At 48.4% G+C, this 22238-nt stretch overlaps 1 protein-coding gene across 1 annotated transcript in view; it reads right to left on the bottom strand.

The window, feature by feature from the left end:
* Positions 1-22238, bottom strand: part of EVC2 (EvC ciliary complex subunit 2) — a 134931-nt gene that overhangs the window by 48688 nt on the left and 64005 nt on the right. Inside the window, exons 11-13 of the mRNA XM_042936925.1 lie at positions 12672-12996; positions 4182-4421; positions 1850-2025 (exon numbers count right to left, since the gene is read on the bottom strand). Coding sequence (XP_042792859.1) covers positions 1850-2025; positions 4182-4421; positions 12672-12996 — 741 coding nt within the window. The remainder of the gene's footprint in view (positions 1-1849; positions 2026-4181; positions 4422-12671; positions 12997-22238) is intronic.

Genomic DNA, 22238 nt, shown 5'->3' on the forward strand with positions numbered 1-22238 from the left:
GAAGAAGGAAGGAAGAAGGAAGGAAGGAAGAAGGAAGGAAGGAAGGAAGGAAGGAAGGAAGGAAGGAAGGAGGGAAGAAGGAAGGAAGGAAGGAAGGAGGAAGGAAGAAGGAAGGAAGGAAGGAAGGAGGAAGGAAGAAGGAAGGAAAGAAGGAAGGAAGGAAGGAAAGAAGGAAGAAAAGAAGGAAGGAAGGAAGGAAGGAAGGAAGGAAGAAGGAAGGAAGGAAGGAAGAAGGAAGGAAGGAAGGAAGGAAGAAGGAAGGAAGGAAGGAAGGAAAGAAGGAAGGAAGGAAGGAAGGAAAGAAGGAAGGAAGGAGAGAAGGAAAGAAGGAAGGAAGGAAGGAAGGAAGGAAGGAAGGAAAGAAGGAAAGAAGGAAGGAAGGAAGAAGGAAGGAAGGAAGGAAGGAAGGAAGGAAGGAAGGAAGAAGGAAGGAAGGAAGAAGGAAGGAAAGAAGGAAGGAAGGAAGGAAGAAGGAAGGAAGGAAGGAAAGAAGGAAAGAAGGAAGGAAGGAAAGAAGGAAGGAAGGAAGGAAGGAAGGAAGGAAAGAAGGAAGGAAGAAGGAAGGAAGGAAGGAGGAAGGAAAGAAGGAAGGGAGGGAGGAAGGAAGGAAGAAGGAAGGGAGGAAGGAAGGAAGGAAGAAGGAAGGAAGGAAGGAAAGAAGGAAAGAAGGAAGGAAGGAAGGAAGGAAGGGAGGAAGGAAGGAAGGAAGGGAGGAAGGAAGGAAGGAAGAAGGAAGGAAAGAAGGAAGGAAGAAGGAAGGAAGGAAGGAAAGAAGGAAGGAGGAAGGAAAGGAGGAAGGATGGAAGGAAGGAAGGAAGGAAGGAAGGGAGGACGGAAGGAGGCAGGCAGGCTGCAGAAGAGCAGAGGCTGCCTGGCAGGAAGGTGCATTTCCACCGACCACACGGCACCCTGCAGCTGCAGAGAAAGACCACGTGTGATCCAAGACCAGCATCTGTGTGTGTACGTATTGATTTATTTTAGAAAGAGAGAGACAGCACATGTGCACCTGAGTAGGGTAGAGGGGCAGAGGGAGAGACCGAGACAGAGAGAGAGACAGAGAGAGGGGGAGAGAGAATCCCAAGTAGGCGCCACACCCAGCACAGAGCCCGGCTCAGGGTTCAATCCCATGACCCTGGGATCACAACCTGAGCCGAAATTAAGAGTGGGACGCTCAACCGACTGAGCCACCCAGGTGCCCCAAGCCTCTGTATGTTCAGACTTCACTCCCGAGGTGAATGCAGAAGCCAGCAGAGTGCCCAAGTTCAAGGGGAAGTGGGCTCTCCCACCACACAGCCCATGTAAGCCTCCACCACTGATCTCGCAGCGAGATGTTGGGGATTTGCTTTAAAATAACTCTGGAGGAGGGGCGCCTGGGTGGCTCGGTCGATTGAGTGTCCAACATCGGCTCAGGTCGTGATCTCGTGGTCTGTGGGTTTGAGCTCCACGTCGGGCTCTGTGCTGACAGCTCGGAGCCTGGAGCCTGCTTCCGATTCTGTGTGTCCCTCTCTCTCTGCCTCTCCACCTGCCCCTCGCGCTCTGTCTCTCAAAATAATAATAAATAAACACTAAAAAAATAAATAAATAACTCTGGGGGGATGTGGGGCAACATCAGGATTGATCACGGAGATTGTATGATGGGCACAGGGAAAGTTCGTCGTATGGCTGTCTCAACTATCACTTACGTTTTTAAAATTCTACAATGCAAAGGATTCTTCCAACTAGAGAATCTTTCTTACGAAGTCAGGAGCAGTCAGTGTATTCGCTGACCGAGCAGCGTGGACGATCCCTGATGAGGAACGATGGGGCAAGGGGGTTGTGTGTGTCATCTGTGATGGCTCTCAGGTCTCACCTCTCATGCTTCTGGATGAACACGGTCAGCTGAGCATCAGCGGCGCTCAGAAGGCCTTGCACACGGGTCTCTGACGACTGCATGTTCTGGACCAGGTACTCCCTGTGGCCAAATCTTTTACTTAGATGGTATCTCTTACTAGCCTGGAAAAAGTCCATTAACTCTTCCAATTTCTCCTGTTTAGAAAAAAAATATCAAGAAAATATGCCTCATTAACATTTAGAGAACATTCTAGGCATGTAAAGCATTCCATTTCCTTTCTGAAGGAAACGCACAGGGGTAGGGGCATGGGGGTGATCACCTTCAACCGCCCTGCCATTAACAAGGGCTTAGAAGAAAATTACCTACTAATAAGAAATGAGTGCATTCTAGACCCAGATAGCTGGGGGCTGTCGAAACTTCTTTCCTGCCCTAGGAAACGGGAAGCGGATTTCGCTCAGTCGCTCGGCCTCCACCCACGCGGTTCGCAAAACACAGCACCGGTAAATCAGACACCTGAAATGACCCCCCGAACCTCCACACTCCGGCAGGAGACGGGAGACAAGATGACAAAGCCCAAGCAAACACAAGACGCTGATGATAACCTGGGTTATGAGGTTATCAGATACCTGGGTATCTTCTCTGGGTCCGTCCTGGGCCCAGAGTGTTCCTCGCTTTATCTTACTTCATCTAGAGAGAGAGAACAATTGTTCCCACGTCACAGAGGAGGAAACGGGGTCCACAGCAAACTGCTGGCCAATGGCTGGGCAGGGATTTGAACTCAGTGATCTAATTCCAGGACCTGTGCTCTAAATTCAGGCTGCTATCGAATGCCGCTTTAACCAGCGGCACAGTAGTTAGATGGGCAGTCACTGGACCAGCGGTAATCAAAACATTGGCTTAAGCTGTGCTATCCCACTGGGTGGCTCTGCTGTCTTTCCCCATCCGTGGAAACATAGTCCCTGCAGTGGGTCGCCAGAGAGATCAACGCTTTGTTCTACAAGATACATGTGATACCATGGCCAGTCTCCTCTCCCCCTAAAGCTGCGATGTCTCCAGTTCCCGACACCTGGGAACCTGCACCGTCCAGACGGGAAAGCAGAACGGTCGGTCCGATACGGCCGAACACCAGCGTGTTCCTGACTCACCAGCAGCAGAATCGATCTACCGGGAACACTGAGGCAATATTCCTGCCCTCCACAAAAACCGGGTCCGTGCGAACCACTGACTCGAGCCAGTTTCGTAAGGAAAAGCGCCTTGCAGCACAGATGCCTGTGCTGTGGGACAATTATCACCCATGGAAGTCACCTTCTTGATCCCATTACTGCTAACGATCACGCATTCGTTCTAGCTTGAACGCCCACGTGTTGACAGTCAGCCACCGCCCGCCATGAGGAGAAAGATGACTCCATAACTGGTCAGTACTTAAGGGATGCCACGGGGTCTGAAGGCCTAACCAGGAAGACAACAGAATCCTTCCTGTATCTACTCCCGCTGAAGTCTGAGTGGGAACAACCCGGAGAGGCTGGCTTGTTCTCCTCACGCGTGGTGCCTCCTGACGGGGGCCCTCTCACCCTGGAAAACCCACTTTCGGGAGCCTTTCGGGGACGGTCACTTGGTCTCCTCTGGCACGGCCCTGCTCCTCACAGCCCTCCCTCGCCGGGCCTGTGCCGGGACCAGAAATCTGCTCGCATGGCTGCAAGCCGGTGGTTTCACTCTGCGGGTGTAAACGCGCGTGCAAAATATCCCGTGCGGGCCGGAGAAATTCCTCAGCAGCGGTGGTGACGGTCTCAGATCGGCTATTCCCATTGATGTTCGGGACTTTATTCCATCGGGATTAGTAACATTCACACCGAGGCTCACACGCAAACACACGGATTCACCCGGGAGTATCCACGGAGAGTAAACCCCAGGTACACACGGATGCACGCACACGTGCACGCACACGTGTATTTATAGATTTTTAACTGCTGTATATATATTAAGGGTATAACGTGCCAGGCACAGGCTCTTCCATGAATCTGCTCTATTACCCCCATTCTGCAGGCTGAGGGAACGGGATCGGGGGAGTCAGGCAATTTGCCTCCATTCGCAGAGCTGACGGCTGGTGGGACAGGAATTCAAATCCGAGTCAGCCGGCGTCCCCGGCCTGGGCTTCAAGCCACCGACTGCCCGGTTTACTGGCAACTCACGCACACGTCAAGGGGAGGAAGGAAAAGGCGGTCAGTTCACTGTATGCAACCGAAAGGAAGAGAAAGGAAGAGACGGGACTCACTCCGGCAGAGGAGAAACCCCCGAGAGACGGGGCGGGGAAGTCACTCTTCCCTCACCGCGAGCCGATGTGAGGCCTCACCTGTATTTCGGAGTAATCCTGCAGCAGCGTTTTCGCCGCCTCTGGCTTCAGTTCCCCTTGGAAAATGGCACTTTGTATCTGGGTAAAGAAGATATTGTGCAGTTCGTTTCTTTGGAAAATGGCCAGCTGCCTGTGCGCCTTGGCAAAGTCTTCCTCCTGCTGCAGAGCCAGGGACCTCCTGAGGTGCTCCTGCTCCAGGCCGTGCAGGGTCCGCAGGAGGCCGTTGCACTCCACAGCCCACTGCGGGGAAAGGGAGGCATGACGTGAGAGATTACTCATCAAACAGGCACGCCCGGGCACGCCCGTGCCACATGCAAGTGCACACACACACACACACACACACACACGTGCACACAGCAACACGGTGCATATCCGGACGTTCAAATGCATACGCGCACACACGTGCGTCCAGCCACCCACGTGCACACGCCGAACACAGGCACACAGCAACACACAGTGCACAAGACCAAAGTGCACATGCACATATGCACATGCGCACAGCAAATATACACACACACAATACTTAGTGCACACGCATGCATGCACACACATACACGTGCACACATGCACGCAGCAATGCGCAATGCATACGCACGTGCACATGCATACAGGTACACACACGCGCACATACCAAACACACATGCACACAGCAACACAGTGCATACGCACATGTTCAAATGCATACACGCACACACGTGCACATGCACGCACACACATGCACATGCATCCATGCACACAGATGCACACACCAAACACATGCACACAGCAACACACAGTGCAGAACACACATGTGCACATGCATGTATGCACATGCGCACAGCAAATATACATACACATAATACTTAGTGCATGTGCATGCATGCACACACACATGCATACATGCACACAGCAATGCGCAATGCATACACACAGGTGCACACATCTACAACATGCACACAGCAACACAGTGCATACACGTGTGCACACACATGCATATGCATACACGCGTGTGCACACAGCAAGTATATATACACACAGCAACACACAGTGAATACATGTATGCACATGCACACACATGCATATTGCAATGCAGAGTGCATACGAATGTGTGCACACAGATCGATTCATGCACACACAGCACCTGTACACTCACATGGCAACACACACACACGCACACACATGCACACACATGCACACACACGCACACACACGCACACACATGTCCCAAGCTGGCAATGATAAGGCTGCTAAGCTCTGGGAAATACTGCTGCAACCTGTCCTTCACCGTTATCTTAATGTTTTTCAGAACAATCTCAAAGCAGAAAATTCACAGGGATAGAAATCTGCAAATCAAAGTGCCCGAAAATAGCTTGCAGAATGGAAACATTAATGGATTGTGCTGTTAGGCTCTCGGGCTTATTTCCATCATCTTTCATTCTTAACTCAATTGAAGAGGAAAATACCAGCAATCAGGCCAAAGTTGAGCTGATTTGGGTAAAAAAAGGAGGCAGGGTAGTTAAGAAACGGCCACTGGAGACCTGCATTCCTTGTGGTCATTATGAAGGAAGGAAGGAAAAGACACACCTATGCTGAGTTCCTGCTGCCTTCACATCCCACTACCAGAAGAGACCCACATCCCAGGAGGAGAGTGTAATTAATTCCCCCTGGGGAGCAGACTTCTAAGATGGTCCCAGCTTCTTTGGCCCCGTGGCATACACATCATATAGGTCCCTCCCCCTTGGGTGTGGACATGAACTCTGAACCTGACAGGACCGTCGCCTTATGACTTGGTTATTACGTGGCAAAAGTGAACGGGTCTTGATGGTGTAACGGAGGTCCCTGATCAGTTGACTTGAAGTTAACCGGGGGGGGGGGGGGGGGGGAAGGATCCTGGGTGGGCCTGAATACAGGAGGTGAGCATTCTGGAAAGATGCGCTGGGCCTTCCTGAGCAGAGACGCTCTTCTGCTGGCCTTGGGAGAAGCGAGCAGCCTCTTAAGAAGAACAGTATGTGGAGAAGGGAAACCTACAAGAGCTGAGGGCCCGAGTCCACACTGCAAGAAGGTGAATTCTGTGCACGACCGAAGAGCTGGGACCAGGGCCCCAAGCTCCAGAGAAGGCAGCCCAGCTGAGGCCCAGACGGCAGGCCTCTGAGACCCTGCAGAGAACTCAGCTAAACTGTGCCCAGACTCCCGGACGCAGAAACAATGGTCAGTGGGTGTGATGTGAAGTTGCTAGACGTGTGGCGATTTGGGACAGAAAATGAACACAGTCCACTTCACAGGTGAAGTCACACGAGCTCCGGGAAGCTGAGGGTCTCTCCCCAGCTCCTACCCGTGCCAGGAGAGGAGAGGAGGTGAAACCAGAATCTTCGGGCTCTGTGTTCTGCAGCCATAGACGTTGGAGCAAAGTCAGGGGAAGGTGCCCGTGTCCGTGAGGCAGAGAGCACAGCCATCCCAGGGGTCAAGGTCAAGAGACCATGGTCTCAGGTGGCAGGAGGGGTTGGGTGGTGGCTGTGTAGGCTAAATGGAGGGGAGGCAGAAGGGGGATGGGGACAGAGGGAGAGGGCTGTATTGTAGCCCCTCCGGCTAAGCAGGGACCACCGTATGCCCGCCAATGCTCTGTGTTCTCAGTGACCCATGTGGCCAGGCGCCCAGACCTACCGCTGTGCTTCCGATCACTCGCAAAAGCCTATAAAGGTGACACAGATGCGCTTCTGCCTTTCTAGTTCTTGTTCCTTACGTTTGAATTTGCTCAGAATCTGGCCCAGATAGAAGAGTGTTATTTACACAGGGCTCCCCAAAAGCCCAGCAGCCCACCCAGGACAATCCCTGCCCTCGGGGTGCAACGACACCCCACATCTGTGAAGAGCAGCAGCCACAGCCCCCCGAGGTCACGGACCTCCACACGCGTCCTCCTGGCCACATCTCCAGGGACCACCCCCGTATCAACGGTTTGCCTCGGCCACCAGAAAACACACGGTCTTGTTTTAAAAGCTGATCGTATAGGGGCACCTGGGTGGCTCAGTTGGCTAAGTGTCTGACTTCAGCTCAGGTCATGATCTCACGGTTCGTGGGTTCGAGCCCCGCGTGGGGCTCTGTGCTGACAGCTCAGAGCCTGGAGCCTGCCTTGGATTCTGTGTCTCCCTCTCTCTCTCTGCCCCTCCCCCACTCATGCTCTGTCTCGGTCTCAAAAATAAATAAAAACATTAAACAAAAAAGCTGATTGTACAAAAAGGATCGGATCAGACTTCTGTGAGCCACTCTTCTGGACAGAAGTGGTTATTCACAGCTTTCATCTGAATTAGAGAATGCAGCTCACCCACAGTCAGGGGGTGTGGGCACCACAGGACGATCTGCTGCTGAGACAGGAGCTGGTGCCCAGTTAGGCTGATTCACTCATCAAAGTGACCTTCTTTTCCTGACAGTGTGAAATTCAAGCCGCACACCCCAATTTATTTTAATTAACAGGAGTGAAACATCGGGTGAAATCCACATGGCTTCTCGCAGTCAGGACATATGTAGAGTGCACCCGCATCACGGAAACCCTAAAATAAAGTTATCTGTCCTTGTTCAGAATTACATTTCTGAAGAATAAGGCACGAAGCAATGATATGCTCGTGTCGTAGCGAAGCATTCCCTAAAACCAATTAAGAATGTTTAATGTTTACTTCTGAGAGAGACAGCGAGCGAGCGAGCAGGGGAGGGGCAGGGAGAGAGGGAGGCACAGAATCCGAAGCAGGCTCCAGGCTCCGAGCTGTCAGCAGAGAGCCTGACACGGGGCTCGAACTCACCAGCTGTGAGGTCAGGACCTGAGCCAACGTCGGTCACTTAACCGAATGCGTCACCCGGGCGCCCACTAAAACCAATTTTGATGCGAGCCCCCCTCGCTTCCATCTACGCTGCCCTCCTGCGTTCAGGGTCCAGAGACCTGCAGAAATGTGTTCACCCCCTGACCGAGCTCAGTCCTCCTGGGGCACAGATGAGAAGGCTATGCTGTAAAGCAGGGGAGCCCCCCACCAAGGGCCTATCGAGCAGGTGAGCATATAGAAGCGAGTGAGGTGTCCTGGTATGAGAGGCGCTAAGGGGTAGTGGAGAGTGGGCACAATGGAGAGAAGCCCTGCCTACGGGCCACCCACTGCTCAGCCCACCAACGGGGGCTCTGCAAGAACACAGACGCACCGCGGCACATCTCCCCATTTTTTAAAAGAAGCTCGAAGCCTGGATTTATGAGGCTCCTGGGTGGCTCAGTCAGTTGAGCGTCCGACTTCGGCTCAGGTCATGATCTCGCAGTCCGTGAGTTCGAGCCCCACATCGGGCTCTGTGCTGACGGCTTGGAGCCCGGAGCCTGCTTCCTCCGATTCTGTGTCTCCCTCTCTCTCTGCTCCTCCCCCACTCACACCCTATCTCTCTCTCTCACAAAAGTAAACAACATTAAAAAATTTTTTTAAATAGAAAACTAGTTCTTAATGGAATCATATGCCCAAAATATTTTCACGCATTTTCTTTAAAGACGACTGTGATAAACATATAGGTAAGTTACGAGGTCACTGGTAGTTTTTGTTAACAGGGAGTGGCTTGCACGGACCAGAAGGGAAGACTTTTGCCGTTCAGATGCTATTTTTGGAAGCGAACTGGCTCAAGCAAGGCGACCGGTTTCTGAACAGGGTGACCCAAAGGACCCAGAGCGATGGCAGCCTCCTGCTGCGGGCCAGCAGATTGGGGAGTGAGGCCAGGCAGGAACACGCTTGTCCCACCATCCCTTCTCAGGACCCCAACTACCTGCGCCAATAATGAGGCAACACTTACAACCACATTGTTGTAGGCAGCCTTCTGGGAGCTAAAGGTAGGAGGGAGCTAAAGGTAGGAGGCAGCAGGATGGGTTAGCCTGGCACAGGGCAGCAGGGGGGTATGGCACCATGGCTGCAGGGAGGTGCGGGGTTGGTGCTCGCTGCCTGGCGGCTCTGCGTCTTGGCCCCACCCACGTGTCCTCGGGCAGGTGACCTTCTCCAAATCCGTTTCCTCAGCTATAAAAGTGGGATCCTATCAATTCCCACCTCACTCAGGGGGTGTGAAGATGTGACGAGGTCTACGCGCCGTGCTTAGAACCACACCTGCATGCGGCGAGCGCGAAGTGTGGGAGCGTCTAATAAGATCAGAAAACATTTACACCGTGATATTAAGCGGGAACAAGCAACATACGCAATTTTATGAACTGCCTAAACTGTACTTTGTTAAAAAAAAATAGAGACGGTGCCCGGGTGGCTCAGTCGGTTAAGCGTCTGACCGTCGGTTTCACCTCAGGTCACGATCTCAACAGTTCGTGAGTTCGAGCCCCACGTCGGGCTCTGCGCTGACAGCACGGAGCCCGCTTGGGATTCTCTCTTTCCCTGTCCCTCTGCCCCTCCCCTGCTGATGCACTTGCTCTCCCTCTCAAAATAAATGAACAAACATACATATAGAAAGCAAAAGGCCAAAATGGATGCTGAAATCTCTGGGGTCAGGCAACAGTAGGAACTCAAAAAAAACCAGACTGAATGAATGTCTACCTTGGATGGCAAAGGGGGTGCCACTTTTTTTTTTCAAGGTTTCTCTTTTTATGCTTTGGAGCTGGAGTTGGCAAACTTTTCTGTGAAGGGCCAGATAAATCTTTTAAGGTTTGCTGTCACACATCCTATCCTTCTACTTTTTTTTTCTTGCTTTGCTTTTAGTTTTCACCATCCTTTAAAAATGTAAAAACAGGGGCTCCCGGGGGGCTCAGTAGGTTGAGCGACTGACTTCAGCTCAGGTCACGATCTTGTGGTTCGTGAGTTCGAGTCCCATGTCGGGCTCTGTGCTGACAGCTCGGAGCCTGGAGCCTGCTTCGGATTCTGTGTCTCCCTCTCTCTCTGCCCCTCCCCTGCTTATGCTCTGTCTCTCAAAAAATAAATAAATGTTAAAAAATTAAAAAAATATAAAAATGTAAAAACACATTCTCAATCCACGGGCCAGACAAAAACAGGCTGGGCTCATGGGTCTAGTTTGCTGTCTCCTATTTTCTAGTACTTTCCAAGCCTCTTTCCTAGAACGTGTATTATTTTCATAGGAACAAAAATGATAACAAATCTAGGAGAGAAGAGAAAGACGAGCTGTGCGATGGTTTAGGGGTCAAATCACTGCTCTGTGAGCTCAGCACCATCTTCAAAAGCACGTGGCTTAGAGAAACTTGGTGTTGACCAGCACAGTCATGGAGGGAGGTCAGAGAGCAGGGTCAGCCGGCAGGAAGCTGGTGGCTGAGGAGTGCCCCCAACCCCTGCCAGACACAAAACCACATCTTAACCCAGAACCTGTGCATGTAACTCTATTCAGAATGAGGATCTTTGCAGATGTAATTAAGTTAAGGATCTCATGGGACCATCCTGGGCTGTTTGGGTGAGCCCTAACTCCAAAGACAAGTGCCCTTACAAGAGACAGAAGAGATGACATCCCGGGCTAAAAGAGTGCATGTGAAGACAGAAGTCAAGACTGGAGTGATGTGGCCACCAGCCAAGGAGTGCCTGGAGCCACCAGAAGCTGGGAGGGACAAGAAAGGACCTTCCCCTAGAGACTTCTGAAGCGTATGCACGGCTGACACCTTGATTTAGGACTTTTGGCCCCCAGAATTGTCAAAGAATGAAAATATCTTGCTTTAAGCTACTAAATCTGTGGTAATTTGTTATAGCAGTCACAGGAAGTTCATACAGGAGCCGAGCAGAAAATGAGCATCACCCTAAAACGAGATGCATGTTAAGGGGAGGGGGACCCCGGGGGCAAGGCATGAATCTCGCCTCTTTTCATCACCACCCAGCTTGCAGGCCGACAACAGATGACCACCGGAGGGCCACAAGCTGTGGGCCCTGTTTGTCCACGTCCAGGGGAATCTGGGCATGGCCGGCAGGCTGGGGAACAGGAGTTAGCTGTTCAGAAGCCTGTTCCTTCCTAAATAGGTATTAGACCTCCTGAGGATGACCGATTTCTAGACCAGGAAATGGGGGCTCAAGTCCCAGGGACTGAGCCTCTTTCACAGAGGAAGGCAGGTATCAGGCTTGACTGGATGCACTCAGTGAAGAACTCTAGTATGATTCCTCTCAAAACACAAACTGACAGGTTTCTTAGAGAAATGAGAACTGATCTCTGGTCAACAGAAGCCAGCCCTGGGAAGGCCGAGGGTCAGAACTCTCAGAGCTGAGCACTGTGCACTGAGCTTGGGGCAGCCAACACCTCTTGGCTACTTTTCCTGCATCACCTCTCCCAGTCACCCTGAGAGGGGGCGCCCTCAGCCCTGGTTCACAGCCAGGCAGGCTCATCCAGGCCCCCAGGGGCCGAACCGCAATATACTGCAAAGGGAGTCTAGGTCTGTCTGACAATGGAGCTGGTGCTGGAGGGCTCCGCCGTCTAGCACCACGCAGCCCAGACGGACTCCCACACACGCTGACGTCACCACCTCCCTGGGCCACGCTCTCTGTGGATGCATGCTTTCTACTCTCCCCATGACCTCCCACAGCACTGTGAACACATCTCTATTCTCAAATAGTTGGATGAGGTCACACCTTCTAAACGTGAAGATCGTTCATTGAACTGTGAACTTCTTGAACTCAAGAACCATGTCTCATTTTCCTCTGTACTTCACTGCCTAGCCCAGTGCATGGAGACAGTAAGTGATCAATAAATCCTTTCTAAATAAATTCTAGATGGATGGATGGATGGATGGATGGACGGACAAGTGGATGAAAGGGTGGTGGGTGGGTGGATGGAGAGGTGAACAGAAGGATGGTAGGTAGAGGGATGGATGGATGGATGGAGGGATGATGTATAGATGGACAGGTGGATGGAAGGGTGGTGAGTGGGTGAAAGGATGGATGGATGGGTGGATGGGTGAATGGGTGGGTGGATGGGTGCATGGAAGGGTGGTGGGTAGATGGATGGATGGGTGGATGGATGTATAGATGGATGGGTGGATGGAAGGGTGGTGGGTAGATGGATGGATGGGTGGATGGATGGATGGATGATGTATAGATGGACAGGTGGATGGAAGGGTGGTGAGTGGGTGAAAGGATGGATGGATGGGTAGATGGGTGAATGGGTGGGTGGATGGGTGGATGGAAGGGTGGTGGGTAGATGGATGGATGGGTGGATGGATGTATAGATGGAAGGGTGGATGGAAGGGTGGTGGGTGGGTGAAAGGATAGATGGATGGATGGATGGGTAGATGGAAGGGTGGTGGGTAGATGGATGGATGGGTGGATAGATGAGTGGATTAAAAGAGTGATAGGTAGATGGATGAATGGGTATATAGATGGACAGGTGGATGGAAGGGTGGTGGATGCACAGATGGATGGGTGGATGGACAGGTGGATGGGGGGGTGAGTGGGTGGATGGATAGATGGATGGGTGATGAGTGAATGGGCGGATGGACGGGCAGACGGATGGATAAATGATGAATCCCTGAGAGAAAGCAGACAGGAGAGTGAAGCCTTCCTTTCAAAGCTGCCTTACCTTCTCACTGACACGTTTCAGCAATTCTTCTGCTTCTTCCATTGCCGCCATCTCCCTCTGGTACTGGTTCTCTGTCTTCTTTCTCGTTTCCAGGTCACATTCAGCTGTCAATGCCACCATCTTCCGATCATACTCCTCCTGTATTTCTTTCTCCAGCAACAGAAACTGCGTTTTGAAAACGGAGCCCATCCTCCTCTCTACTTGGGGGGAGAGGTGGCCAGCGCTGGTCAGATTCTTCAGCAGAAGGGCGATGATATCTCTGCTGATTTGGGTTCGACAAGCCTCCAGGGCTGAGTCGGCCCGATTCAGGGTTGCAATCTCCAACCTGGGGGACACAAAAGCCAAGAGCAGTCCACTCCGTGAAGTCACAGCAGACACCGAAGGTCCCTCAGAGCTCTGAAGTTTTGAACGATTTGTAGGTAACGCCTTTCTTTTTCCCTTTTTCCTCCTCCTCTTCCTCCCTCCTGCTCCAGCCTGTTACTGTCGGCCAGAGGCCAAATTAGCAGATTCTTCAGTAGTCAGTTTGCAGGGTGCCAGGCTGGAAACTACCAGGAATACAACTAATATAAGGCCTGGTCTTTGTCAACAAGTAACGCTTCAACCACAATGAGGAGGCCAAGGGAAAAATGGACAGTTAATATATCCGGGGGATTTTAACATAAAGCCGATTTTACTTTGTTCTGATTCAAAGTCATCTCGTGGAAGTAACAACTAAAAGTAATACGGTGCCCCGGATGGGATCCTGGAACAGAAAAAGGACATTAGAAAAACTAGGGAGAAGTTAGGACGGCCGAGGAGCAGGGGGACCCTAAGCTTGCCTCGTCCCTCAAACACAGCTGGGTAAGTATCAAATCATTCTGAGCACGCAAGAAATCAATCTGAGGACTAAGAGAACAAAACTGCAAGTCTACAAGTAGAATCGTGGAAAGTAGGAGCTGCAGAGGGTTGATTTGGGAGAGATAAGAACTGCGGGTTTTGGGAGTGGTGGGGAGGGAACCCTGCTTACGGAGATTACCAAAAGGTATTAGCAACAGCAGAGCACAAAACCTGAAGCTTTAGAAGTCCGACACCACCGGGGTCGTGCCTGGCTTAGCGGTGATCCTGCCAACAAACTGGGCAATTTGGAAGACATGGATAATAAATTCCTAGACTCACAAGTTACCAAAACTGAAACAGGAAGAAATAGAAAATTTGAACAGACCCATAACCAGCAAGGAAATTGAACCTGTAATCAAAAATCTCCCAACAAACGAGAGTCCTGAGTCAGATAGCTTCCCTGGGGAATTCTATCAGACATTTAAAGAAGAGTTAATACCTATTTATCTCAAATTGTTCCCCCCAAAATTACAAATGGATGGAAAACTTACAAACTCATTGTAAGAAGCCAGCATTACCTTGATTCCAACACCACATAAAGACCCCACTAAAAAGGAGAAGTACTAGTCAATATCCCTGATAAACATGAATGCAAAAACTCTCAAGAAACTATCAGCCAATCGAATCCAACAGTAAATTAAAAGAATGATTCACCATGATCAAGTGGGATTTATTCCTGGGCTGCAAGAGCAAATCAATATTTGCAAATCAATCAACACGATACACCGTTTTATGAATAAAAGAAAGGATAAGAACCATATGATCCCCTCAACCGATGCAGAAAAAGGATTTGACAAGATACAACATCCATTGTTGATAAAAGAAAACCCTCAACAAAGTAGGTATAGATGGAACATAACCTCAACATCTTAAAGGCCATATACGAAAGACCCACAGCTAGTATCATCCTCAACGGGGTAAAAACTGAGAGCCTTTCCCCTACAGTCAGGAACAAGACAAGGATGTCCACTCTCACCATCACTATTTAACACAGTACTGGAAGTCTTAGCCTCAGCAATCAGGCAACAAAAAGAAATCGACAAGGAAGAAGCCGAACTTCACTATTTGCAGACGACATGATACTCTATGTAGAAAACCCAAAAGACTTCACCAAAAAACTGCCAGAACTAATCCATGAATTCAGCAAAGTCACAGGATATAAAATCAATGTACAGATATCTGTTGCATTTCTATACAACAATAACGAAAAAAATCAAGGAATCGATCCCATTTGCAATTGCACCAAAAACAGTAAGATATCTAGGATTAAACCTAACTAAAGAGGTAAGAGATCTGTACTCTGAAAACTACAGAACACGGAGGAAAGAAATAGAAGAGGACACAAAGAAATGGAAACACATTCCATGCTCATGGACTGGAAGAACAAATATTGTTAAAATGTCTACACTAGTCAAAGCAATCTACACATTTAATGCAATCCCTATCAAAACACCACCAGCATTTTTCACAGAGCTAAAACAAACAATCCTAAAATTTGTATAGAACCACAAAAGACCCCGAATGGTCAAAGCAATTCTGAAAAAGAAAAGCAAAGTGGGAGGCATCACGATTTAGGACTTCAAGCTATATTACAAAGCGGTAATCATCAAGACAGTATGGTACTGGCACAAAAACAGACACATACATCAATGGTACAGAACAGAAAACCCAGAAATGGGCCTACAACTATGTGGTCAACTAATCTTTGACGAAGCAGGAAAGAACATCCAATGGAAAAAAGACAGTCACTTCAACAACAACGTGTAGAAGAATGAACCTGGACCACTTTCTTACACCATACACAAAAATAAACTCAAAATGGATGAAAGCCCTCAATGTGAGACAAGAAACCATCAAAATCCTAGAGGAGAACACAGGCAGGCAGCAACCTCTTTAACCTCAGCAAGAACAACTTCTTACTAGACACATCTCTGGAGGCAAGAAAAACAAACACAAAAATGAACTACTGGGACCTCATCAAAATAAAAAGCTTCTGCACAGTGAAGGAAACAATCAACAAAACTTAAAGGCCACCTATGGGAATGGGAGAAGATATCTGCAAATGACATATCTCACAAAGGGTTAATATCCAAAACCTATCAAGAACTTACCAAACTCAACACACAAAAACCAAATAATCCAGTGAAGAAATGGGCAGAAGACACGAATAGACATTTTTCTAAAGAAGACATCCAGATGACTAACAGAAACATGAAAACGACGTTCAATATCGTTCATCATCAAAGAAATACAAATCAAAACCATGATGAGATACCACCTCACCTGTCAGAATGGCTAAAATTCACAACACAAGCAACAACAGATGTTGGCGAGGACGCAGGCAAAGGGGAACCTTCTTGCACTGTTGGTGGGAATGCAAACTGGTGCGGCCACTGTGGAAAACAGTGTGGAGGTTCCTCAAAATGTTAAAAATAGAACTACCCCATGATCCAGCAACTGCACTAGTAGGTATTTACCCAAAGGATATAAAAATAAAAATACAGATTCAAAGGGGTACATGCACCCCAATGTTTATAGAAGCACTATCAACAACAGCCAAACTATGGAGAGAGCCCAAATTTCCACTTACTGATGAGTGGATAAAGAAGATGTGGTATATGTGTATATATATATATATATATATATATATATATATATATATATATATATATATAATGAAATATTACTCAGCCATTAAAAAGAGTGAAATCTTGCCATTTGCAATGACGTGGATGGAGCTAGAGTGTATAATGCTAAGCGAAATAACTCAGTCAGAGAAAGACAAATATCATATGATTTCACTCCTATGTGGAATTTAAGAAACAAAACAGATAAACCTATGGGAAGGGGGAAAAAAAGAGAAGAGTGGGAAATAAACCACAAGAGACTCTTAACGACAGAGAACAAACTGAGGGTGGATGGAGAGGAAGTGGGTGGGCTGATGGGTAAACGGATGATGTGTATTAAGGAAGGCGCTTGTTGGGATGGGCACTGGGTATTGTATGGAAGTGATGAATCCCTAAATTCTCCCCCCTGAAACCAATATTGCGCTGTTGGCTAACTAACTAGAACTTAAATAAAAATTTGAAAAGAAAAATAAAAGACAATCTAGGGAAATCTGAATGAAGTACGGACTTTGGTGAAGAATGGACCGACATTGGCTCATTGATTGTAGTAAGTGTGCCATAACCATGTAACCTGCTGACAACGGGGGAGATTGTGTACAGTGTGGGGGGGGGGGAACTCTCCTTACTGTCTTCTCAATTTTTCTGTAAATCTACAACTGCTGTAACAATAAAGTCTACTCAAGAAAAATCAATGAGATGCATCACAGGGTCCCAGGTTCTAGAACTTGATTGTGGTGGTGGTCGCATGACTCGATCCTTTACAGGAATGTGTCAGATTATACTCTTAATACGGGTGAATTTTACCATATGTTCATCATACCTCTATATAGCTATAAAAGGATGCATAGAAAAATTAATGCTCATGATGAAGAGTGTGGATAACAAAGACAAACAGAAAAAGACTTCCTTTACTGTAAGACCAATATTTCAACACAACCAATGAAGGCATTTGGCTGTATTTGCTTCCAGTTTGTTTCTCTAAGCCTACACTTCTCCATGTTTGCACACCATTTACATTGATGCAAAAACAATTCTGTCCTTTTTTTTTTTTTTCAATTAGCACTGTAACAGGAAACTTCCAGTGGTGTTTAAAAGTCATAAAAGTTTGAGGCGCCTGGGTGGCTCAGTCGGTTCAGTGTCTGACTTCGGCTCAGGTCAGATCTCACAGTTCATGGGTTCAAGGCCCAAGTCGGGCTCTGTGCTGACAGCTCAGAGCCTGGAGCCTGCTTCGGATTTTCTCTCTCTCTCTCTCTCTCTCTCTCTCCCTCTCTCTTTCTCTGCCCCTCCCCAGCTCGCATTCTGTCTCTGTCTTTCAAAAATGAATGTTAAAAAAAAATTGTTTTAAAGCCATAAAAGTTTCCTTTACAGTGGTTGCAAAATAGTTCATTTTGCGATGTACCATGATTTTTAACCATTTTTCTAGTGTTGCACATTTGGGTTACTTGAAAAATTCAAAACCTAAAATAGTCCCACAGTAACTATCAATGTAAAGAGTTTTTGGGCGGCTCAGTCAGTTAAGTGTCTGATTCTTGATTTCAGCTCAGGTCATGATCTCACAGTTCCTAAGTTCAAGCACCACATCAAGCTCTCCACTGACAGGGCAGTGTCTGCCTGGGATTCTCTCTCTCTCTCTCTCTCTCTCTCTCTGCCCCTCCCCTGCTTGTTCTCTCCTCCCTCTCTCTCTTTCTCTCAAAGTAAATAAACTCAAAAAAAAAAAAAACCAAGAACAAAAAAAAAAATCCCACAATGTCAGTTAAATCTACTTTTTTCTGCCCTCCCTTTTCTCTTTTATGCCATTGGTTTGTTGGGGGAGCTAGATTATTCATCCTGCAGAATGCTCCACCTTCTTTCCATGGGGTGTCACTGTTCCTCTCTCCTCTGTATTTCCTGTAAAGTACTAGTTACATCTCATATCTTGATTAGAATCAGACTTAATTTGTTTTCCAAAATAGCCTGTAAGTGGCACCATATGCTTCCTATAAGGTCAAGGGATGGCTAAGTTCTAAGAGCGATCAGGAGGTTCAAGTAAGTGCCAGCATGATCCCTGCATCACAAAGTCTATCAACCTTCACCTAATCGTTTTAGCATCCAAGTGCAACTGTTAACTTAGATCCACGATTTCATTAGGGGCTGGAAAATGTTCATTTTGTAATTCTATCACTTCCACATTCATAAAGCTGACAGTCTTCAAACAATCCAGTTGTTCTGACATAAAGTCTGTAGACAGAATGGATGTTTGATTCTTTGCTAATTACAACTGATGTCACAGCAACTTCCAATGGTGACAAATGAGATTGGGCCCGTGTTTTTCTTTTTTTTGTTTGTTTCCTTATTTTGTTTTTATTTTGTTTTATTTTGTTTTGGTATTTGAAAACAAAAGGATGCTCAAACTTTTGCCAAATCCCTGAGAATCTGAGCTTTGGATAACTTCTACTGGGAAACTCACAAGAAGAAGAATATGAAATATGTTACCAGGCAGCATGGCTTATGGGGCAAATGACACCTGATTGATAGATCACATCTGGATGGGGGCACCTGTACATGAGCCATGAATGTCTAGCAGGGAAGTCACACTCTGGACCTCCTCAAGGGAAGTGACTCTGGGAACTGGGGATGTCCCTTGTGGGGGGACCCTGGAAGCTATGCTTGTGAGTTGTTACAGGAGATTCTGGCTCCTGTGGGGTATGAAGCTTTTAAGACAGGAAGGCTCCCACCTGAGCCCTGATGTGGATTACATCTCCTTGCACTGAGCTGTGTTGCCTGGCGAGAAAACACCTCCCAGACAGCGACGTAGTCCACAATGTGACCTGGGGCAAGGACACCCACGGAAGAATGCCTGATGTCCTCGTGGCAAGCCATGTTCCTGCCCCTCTGGCCATCTGCTTACACGGGGTCAAGTGTAGCTTATGGGAGTCTTTTGAGTCCAAGTGTTTACCTGGACCTAGGAACACCCCCTCCTCCTGTCCTGCATCATTGTGAAATTACAAATTTTTATGTATCTGGTGGGTTTCAATCAACTGCAGTGATAATTCTTTTTGGTGCTCAAATTTTTCCGTCTCAGGTCAAACTAGCTCCTGTGTCCTTTAGACATAACCCGATCAGCCTTTTTTTTTTTTAAGGTTTATTTTTTTATTTTGAGAGAGAAAGAAAGGGAGAACGAGCAGGGGAGGAGCAGAGGGAGAGGGAGAGAGGGAATCCCAAGCAGATTCTGCGCTGTCATCACAGAGCCCGACACAGGGCTCGAACACACGAACTGTGAGATCATGCCCCAAGCCGAAATCAAGAGTCAGAGACTCAACCGACTGAGCCACCCAGGCGCCCTTCATCAGTCTACTTTTAAGTAACAGCTCTGGCATTTCGTCTCTCATTTTCTCCACCACTACTCACTGAGCAGGTGTGTGTGCTGAGTGTCCCAGGTCACAAAGCAAGAAAGAAGCGCGTGCAGGGTTAAACATCCAAAGAACGAGGCCATGTTCCACAGGCTCAGAAAAAAAATTACTTCTCTGCTGAGAGAGACACAGTAGATTTCACATCTTTAATGAAGCTGTTTGTGGCAGGCAAGCTCATGGTCCTCTGAAGACATCCACGTCCTAATCCCCGGAACCTCTGGATGCGCTGGGTTACGTGGCAAAGGAGAAACAAGGTTGCGGATGAAATTAAGGTGGCTCATCAGCTGACCTTAATGGTAGAGAGATAAATAACAAGGGTCTCTAAGAGTGGGAGGAGGGGGCAGAAGATGAGTGGGATCGGGAGAGGAAGGAAGGGGTGGGGGGTACGGGGTCATCAGCCCTGAAGACGGAGGACGGGCCAGGAGCCCGGGAGAGGGGAAGTCTCAAGGAGCCGGAGAAGGCAAGGAAACGGATTCTCCCCTAGAGCTGACCCCCTGACTTTTCTTGGGGAGGCCTGTTTTGGACTATGACCTCCAGAACTAGAAGACAATGCATTTGTGCTGGTTGAAGCCACCCAGTTCGTGGTAATTTGTTACTGCTGAATACGAAACTCCTACATCTTGCCCGACCACTCTATCCATCATTCATTCATTGGTTCATTGATTAACTTGCACAAGAGAGTGTTGCGGCTGCCTGTCGGGTGAACTCCCAGTGTTCTACCAGGTACGCGGGGGTTGGAATGAACAAGAGGACATCGCTGTAGGTCACTGCCGTCCAACCACCTACCAGTTAAGGGACCTGGGGAAAGAACTTAGCTCCCCCAGAGGATAAGGGGGGGCACCCTCACAGGGTGGTGTTCAGGGTTAAAAGAGGTAAGAAATATAAAACGCACGGGGTAGCGTCTCAAATTTTATTGGTTCTAAGTAATCATAGTTCCTTGGCTAACCTTGTCCCAGGGGACAGGCGGCAGAATAGAATATCGCGCACGGCTCGCCCTTCCCAACTGCCCGGGAAGACAATCTCATGAGCACTTCCTGTCCAAACAGTTTTAATGTTAATCACCATGGATAAACTGTCAGAAGAGGCAACAGTCAAAACTGCCAGGGCGTCCCCAAAGCCACAAAGGAAAGAAAAATGTGCCTTTAAACCAATTAAAATGCCATGCAGTTAATGAGGCCAACTCTCATCTGTTAAATTTCCCAAATGGCCACAGGAGAGGAAAATAAGAATTAGGAATTCATCGTCTACATACGGGACTGGATCCATTGCTGTGGAGGCAATTCCCACCATCCCCTACGGCATTTTAAATTGTTTCTAATGAAATGCACATAAATTTCCACCTCCCCCCCCAAGTCTCTAATGGTTCCATGGGACAGAGACACTGTGAATCACACATGCTGGGCTGAAATTCTTACTACAAGTTGGCGGAGTTGGTGGGATTCCAACACTGCGTTCTCAGGGAATATTCATTTTTCTCAGGTCACAAAGATGATATGTTTTCACTGCACCGTAAGGTGAGTGTATTTGCTCAGGCCAGTTCTGTTACACCGTACGAACGATATACATACTCTTGTAAATGAGAGACTCACCCCGGAGTGCAGAATGATGTCCAGCCCATAAGAGGCACTTAATAAATGTAAGCCATTATCGTTTCTTAACAGGCTTGCTTATGATAACATCTTTCTCAAAGAAACTGCCCAGCTTAAATTATCCCAGAACTGATTAGGACTCTGATGATTAGCTACTGATGATAAAGAAAAGAGAATGACATTAGTGTCTTTTCCCCTATTGATTTCATGTAAAAAATTAATTGAGTTCTCATCAAACGGCGAGGAAGGTGTCAGAACAAAATTAGGGTCGGATTTGATACACAAGGCAGAAAACGTTCTCTTGAATGTGAAAGAGACCTCACTGGCCTGGAGGGTAATTAATCCAGAAGGAAAAAGAAATCAGCCATGGCCGTTTTTCAATATAAATCTGGGACCTTCGAGTTGGCATAACAGACCCACAAAAAGCAAACAGTACTAGGGAAACTGGAATTTTCTTCCTAGGAGTCCATTTCCACGGAAAGTCGTCCTGCAGGGGGATCCCATGTCAGGACCATAAATCACATCAGCGTACTGGTGATGTCGAGGGCCTAGACAATGCAAGTTGAGCAGGGAACATACTTCCTGAGTATCTTCATTGTCAAAACGGTAACGAGAGCCTAACTCAGAGCAAACGTAGTCATCGTACGTGAGCCAAGACATCAGTTAAAAGTTACGATGAACCATACGCTTTTGGTTTGGTAAGAACTCAGATTGTAGGCTACCAGGAATGGGCGGTCTGCATGCTCCCTCTGTGACAGTCTTTCCTCTTGCTGATCCCTCCGTGTAGAAGTGGGGTCGGGCCCGCCCTCCGCCCTCCGCCGGCCTCCAGCTTCTCCTTGCCCGCCCCTGGCCCCCGCACTGGCCACAGCCCCACACACCAGTCGGCTCTGCAACAGACCAAAAGGAGTGAGCGCTCCTCTGCCCACTTCAAATCCCTCCGGAACGTTCCTCCCAGCTCCCTTTCAGGCACACGCCAATCCCCTTGTCGCAAAAGGCAGCGCACACCGCATTATGTCTGAAAGCACGATGAACTTGGAAGTCACAGCCACTCAGCTTCCAATCTTAGCATCGTCCCTTCAGAGCTGG

The sequence above is a fragment of the Panthera leo genome, chromosome B1 (assembly GCF_018350215.1).
Source record: "Panthera leo isolate Ple1 chromosome B1, P.leo_Ple1_pat1.1, whole genome shotgun sequence".
Taxonomy (NCBI): domain Eukaryota; kingdom Metazoa; phylum Chordata; class Mammalia; order Carnivora; family Felidae; genus Panthera; species Panthera leo.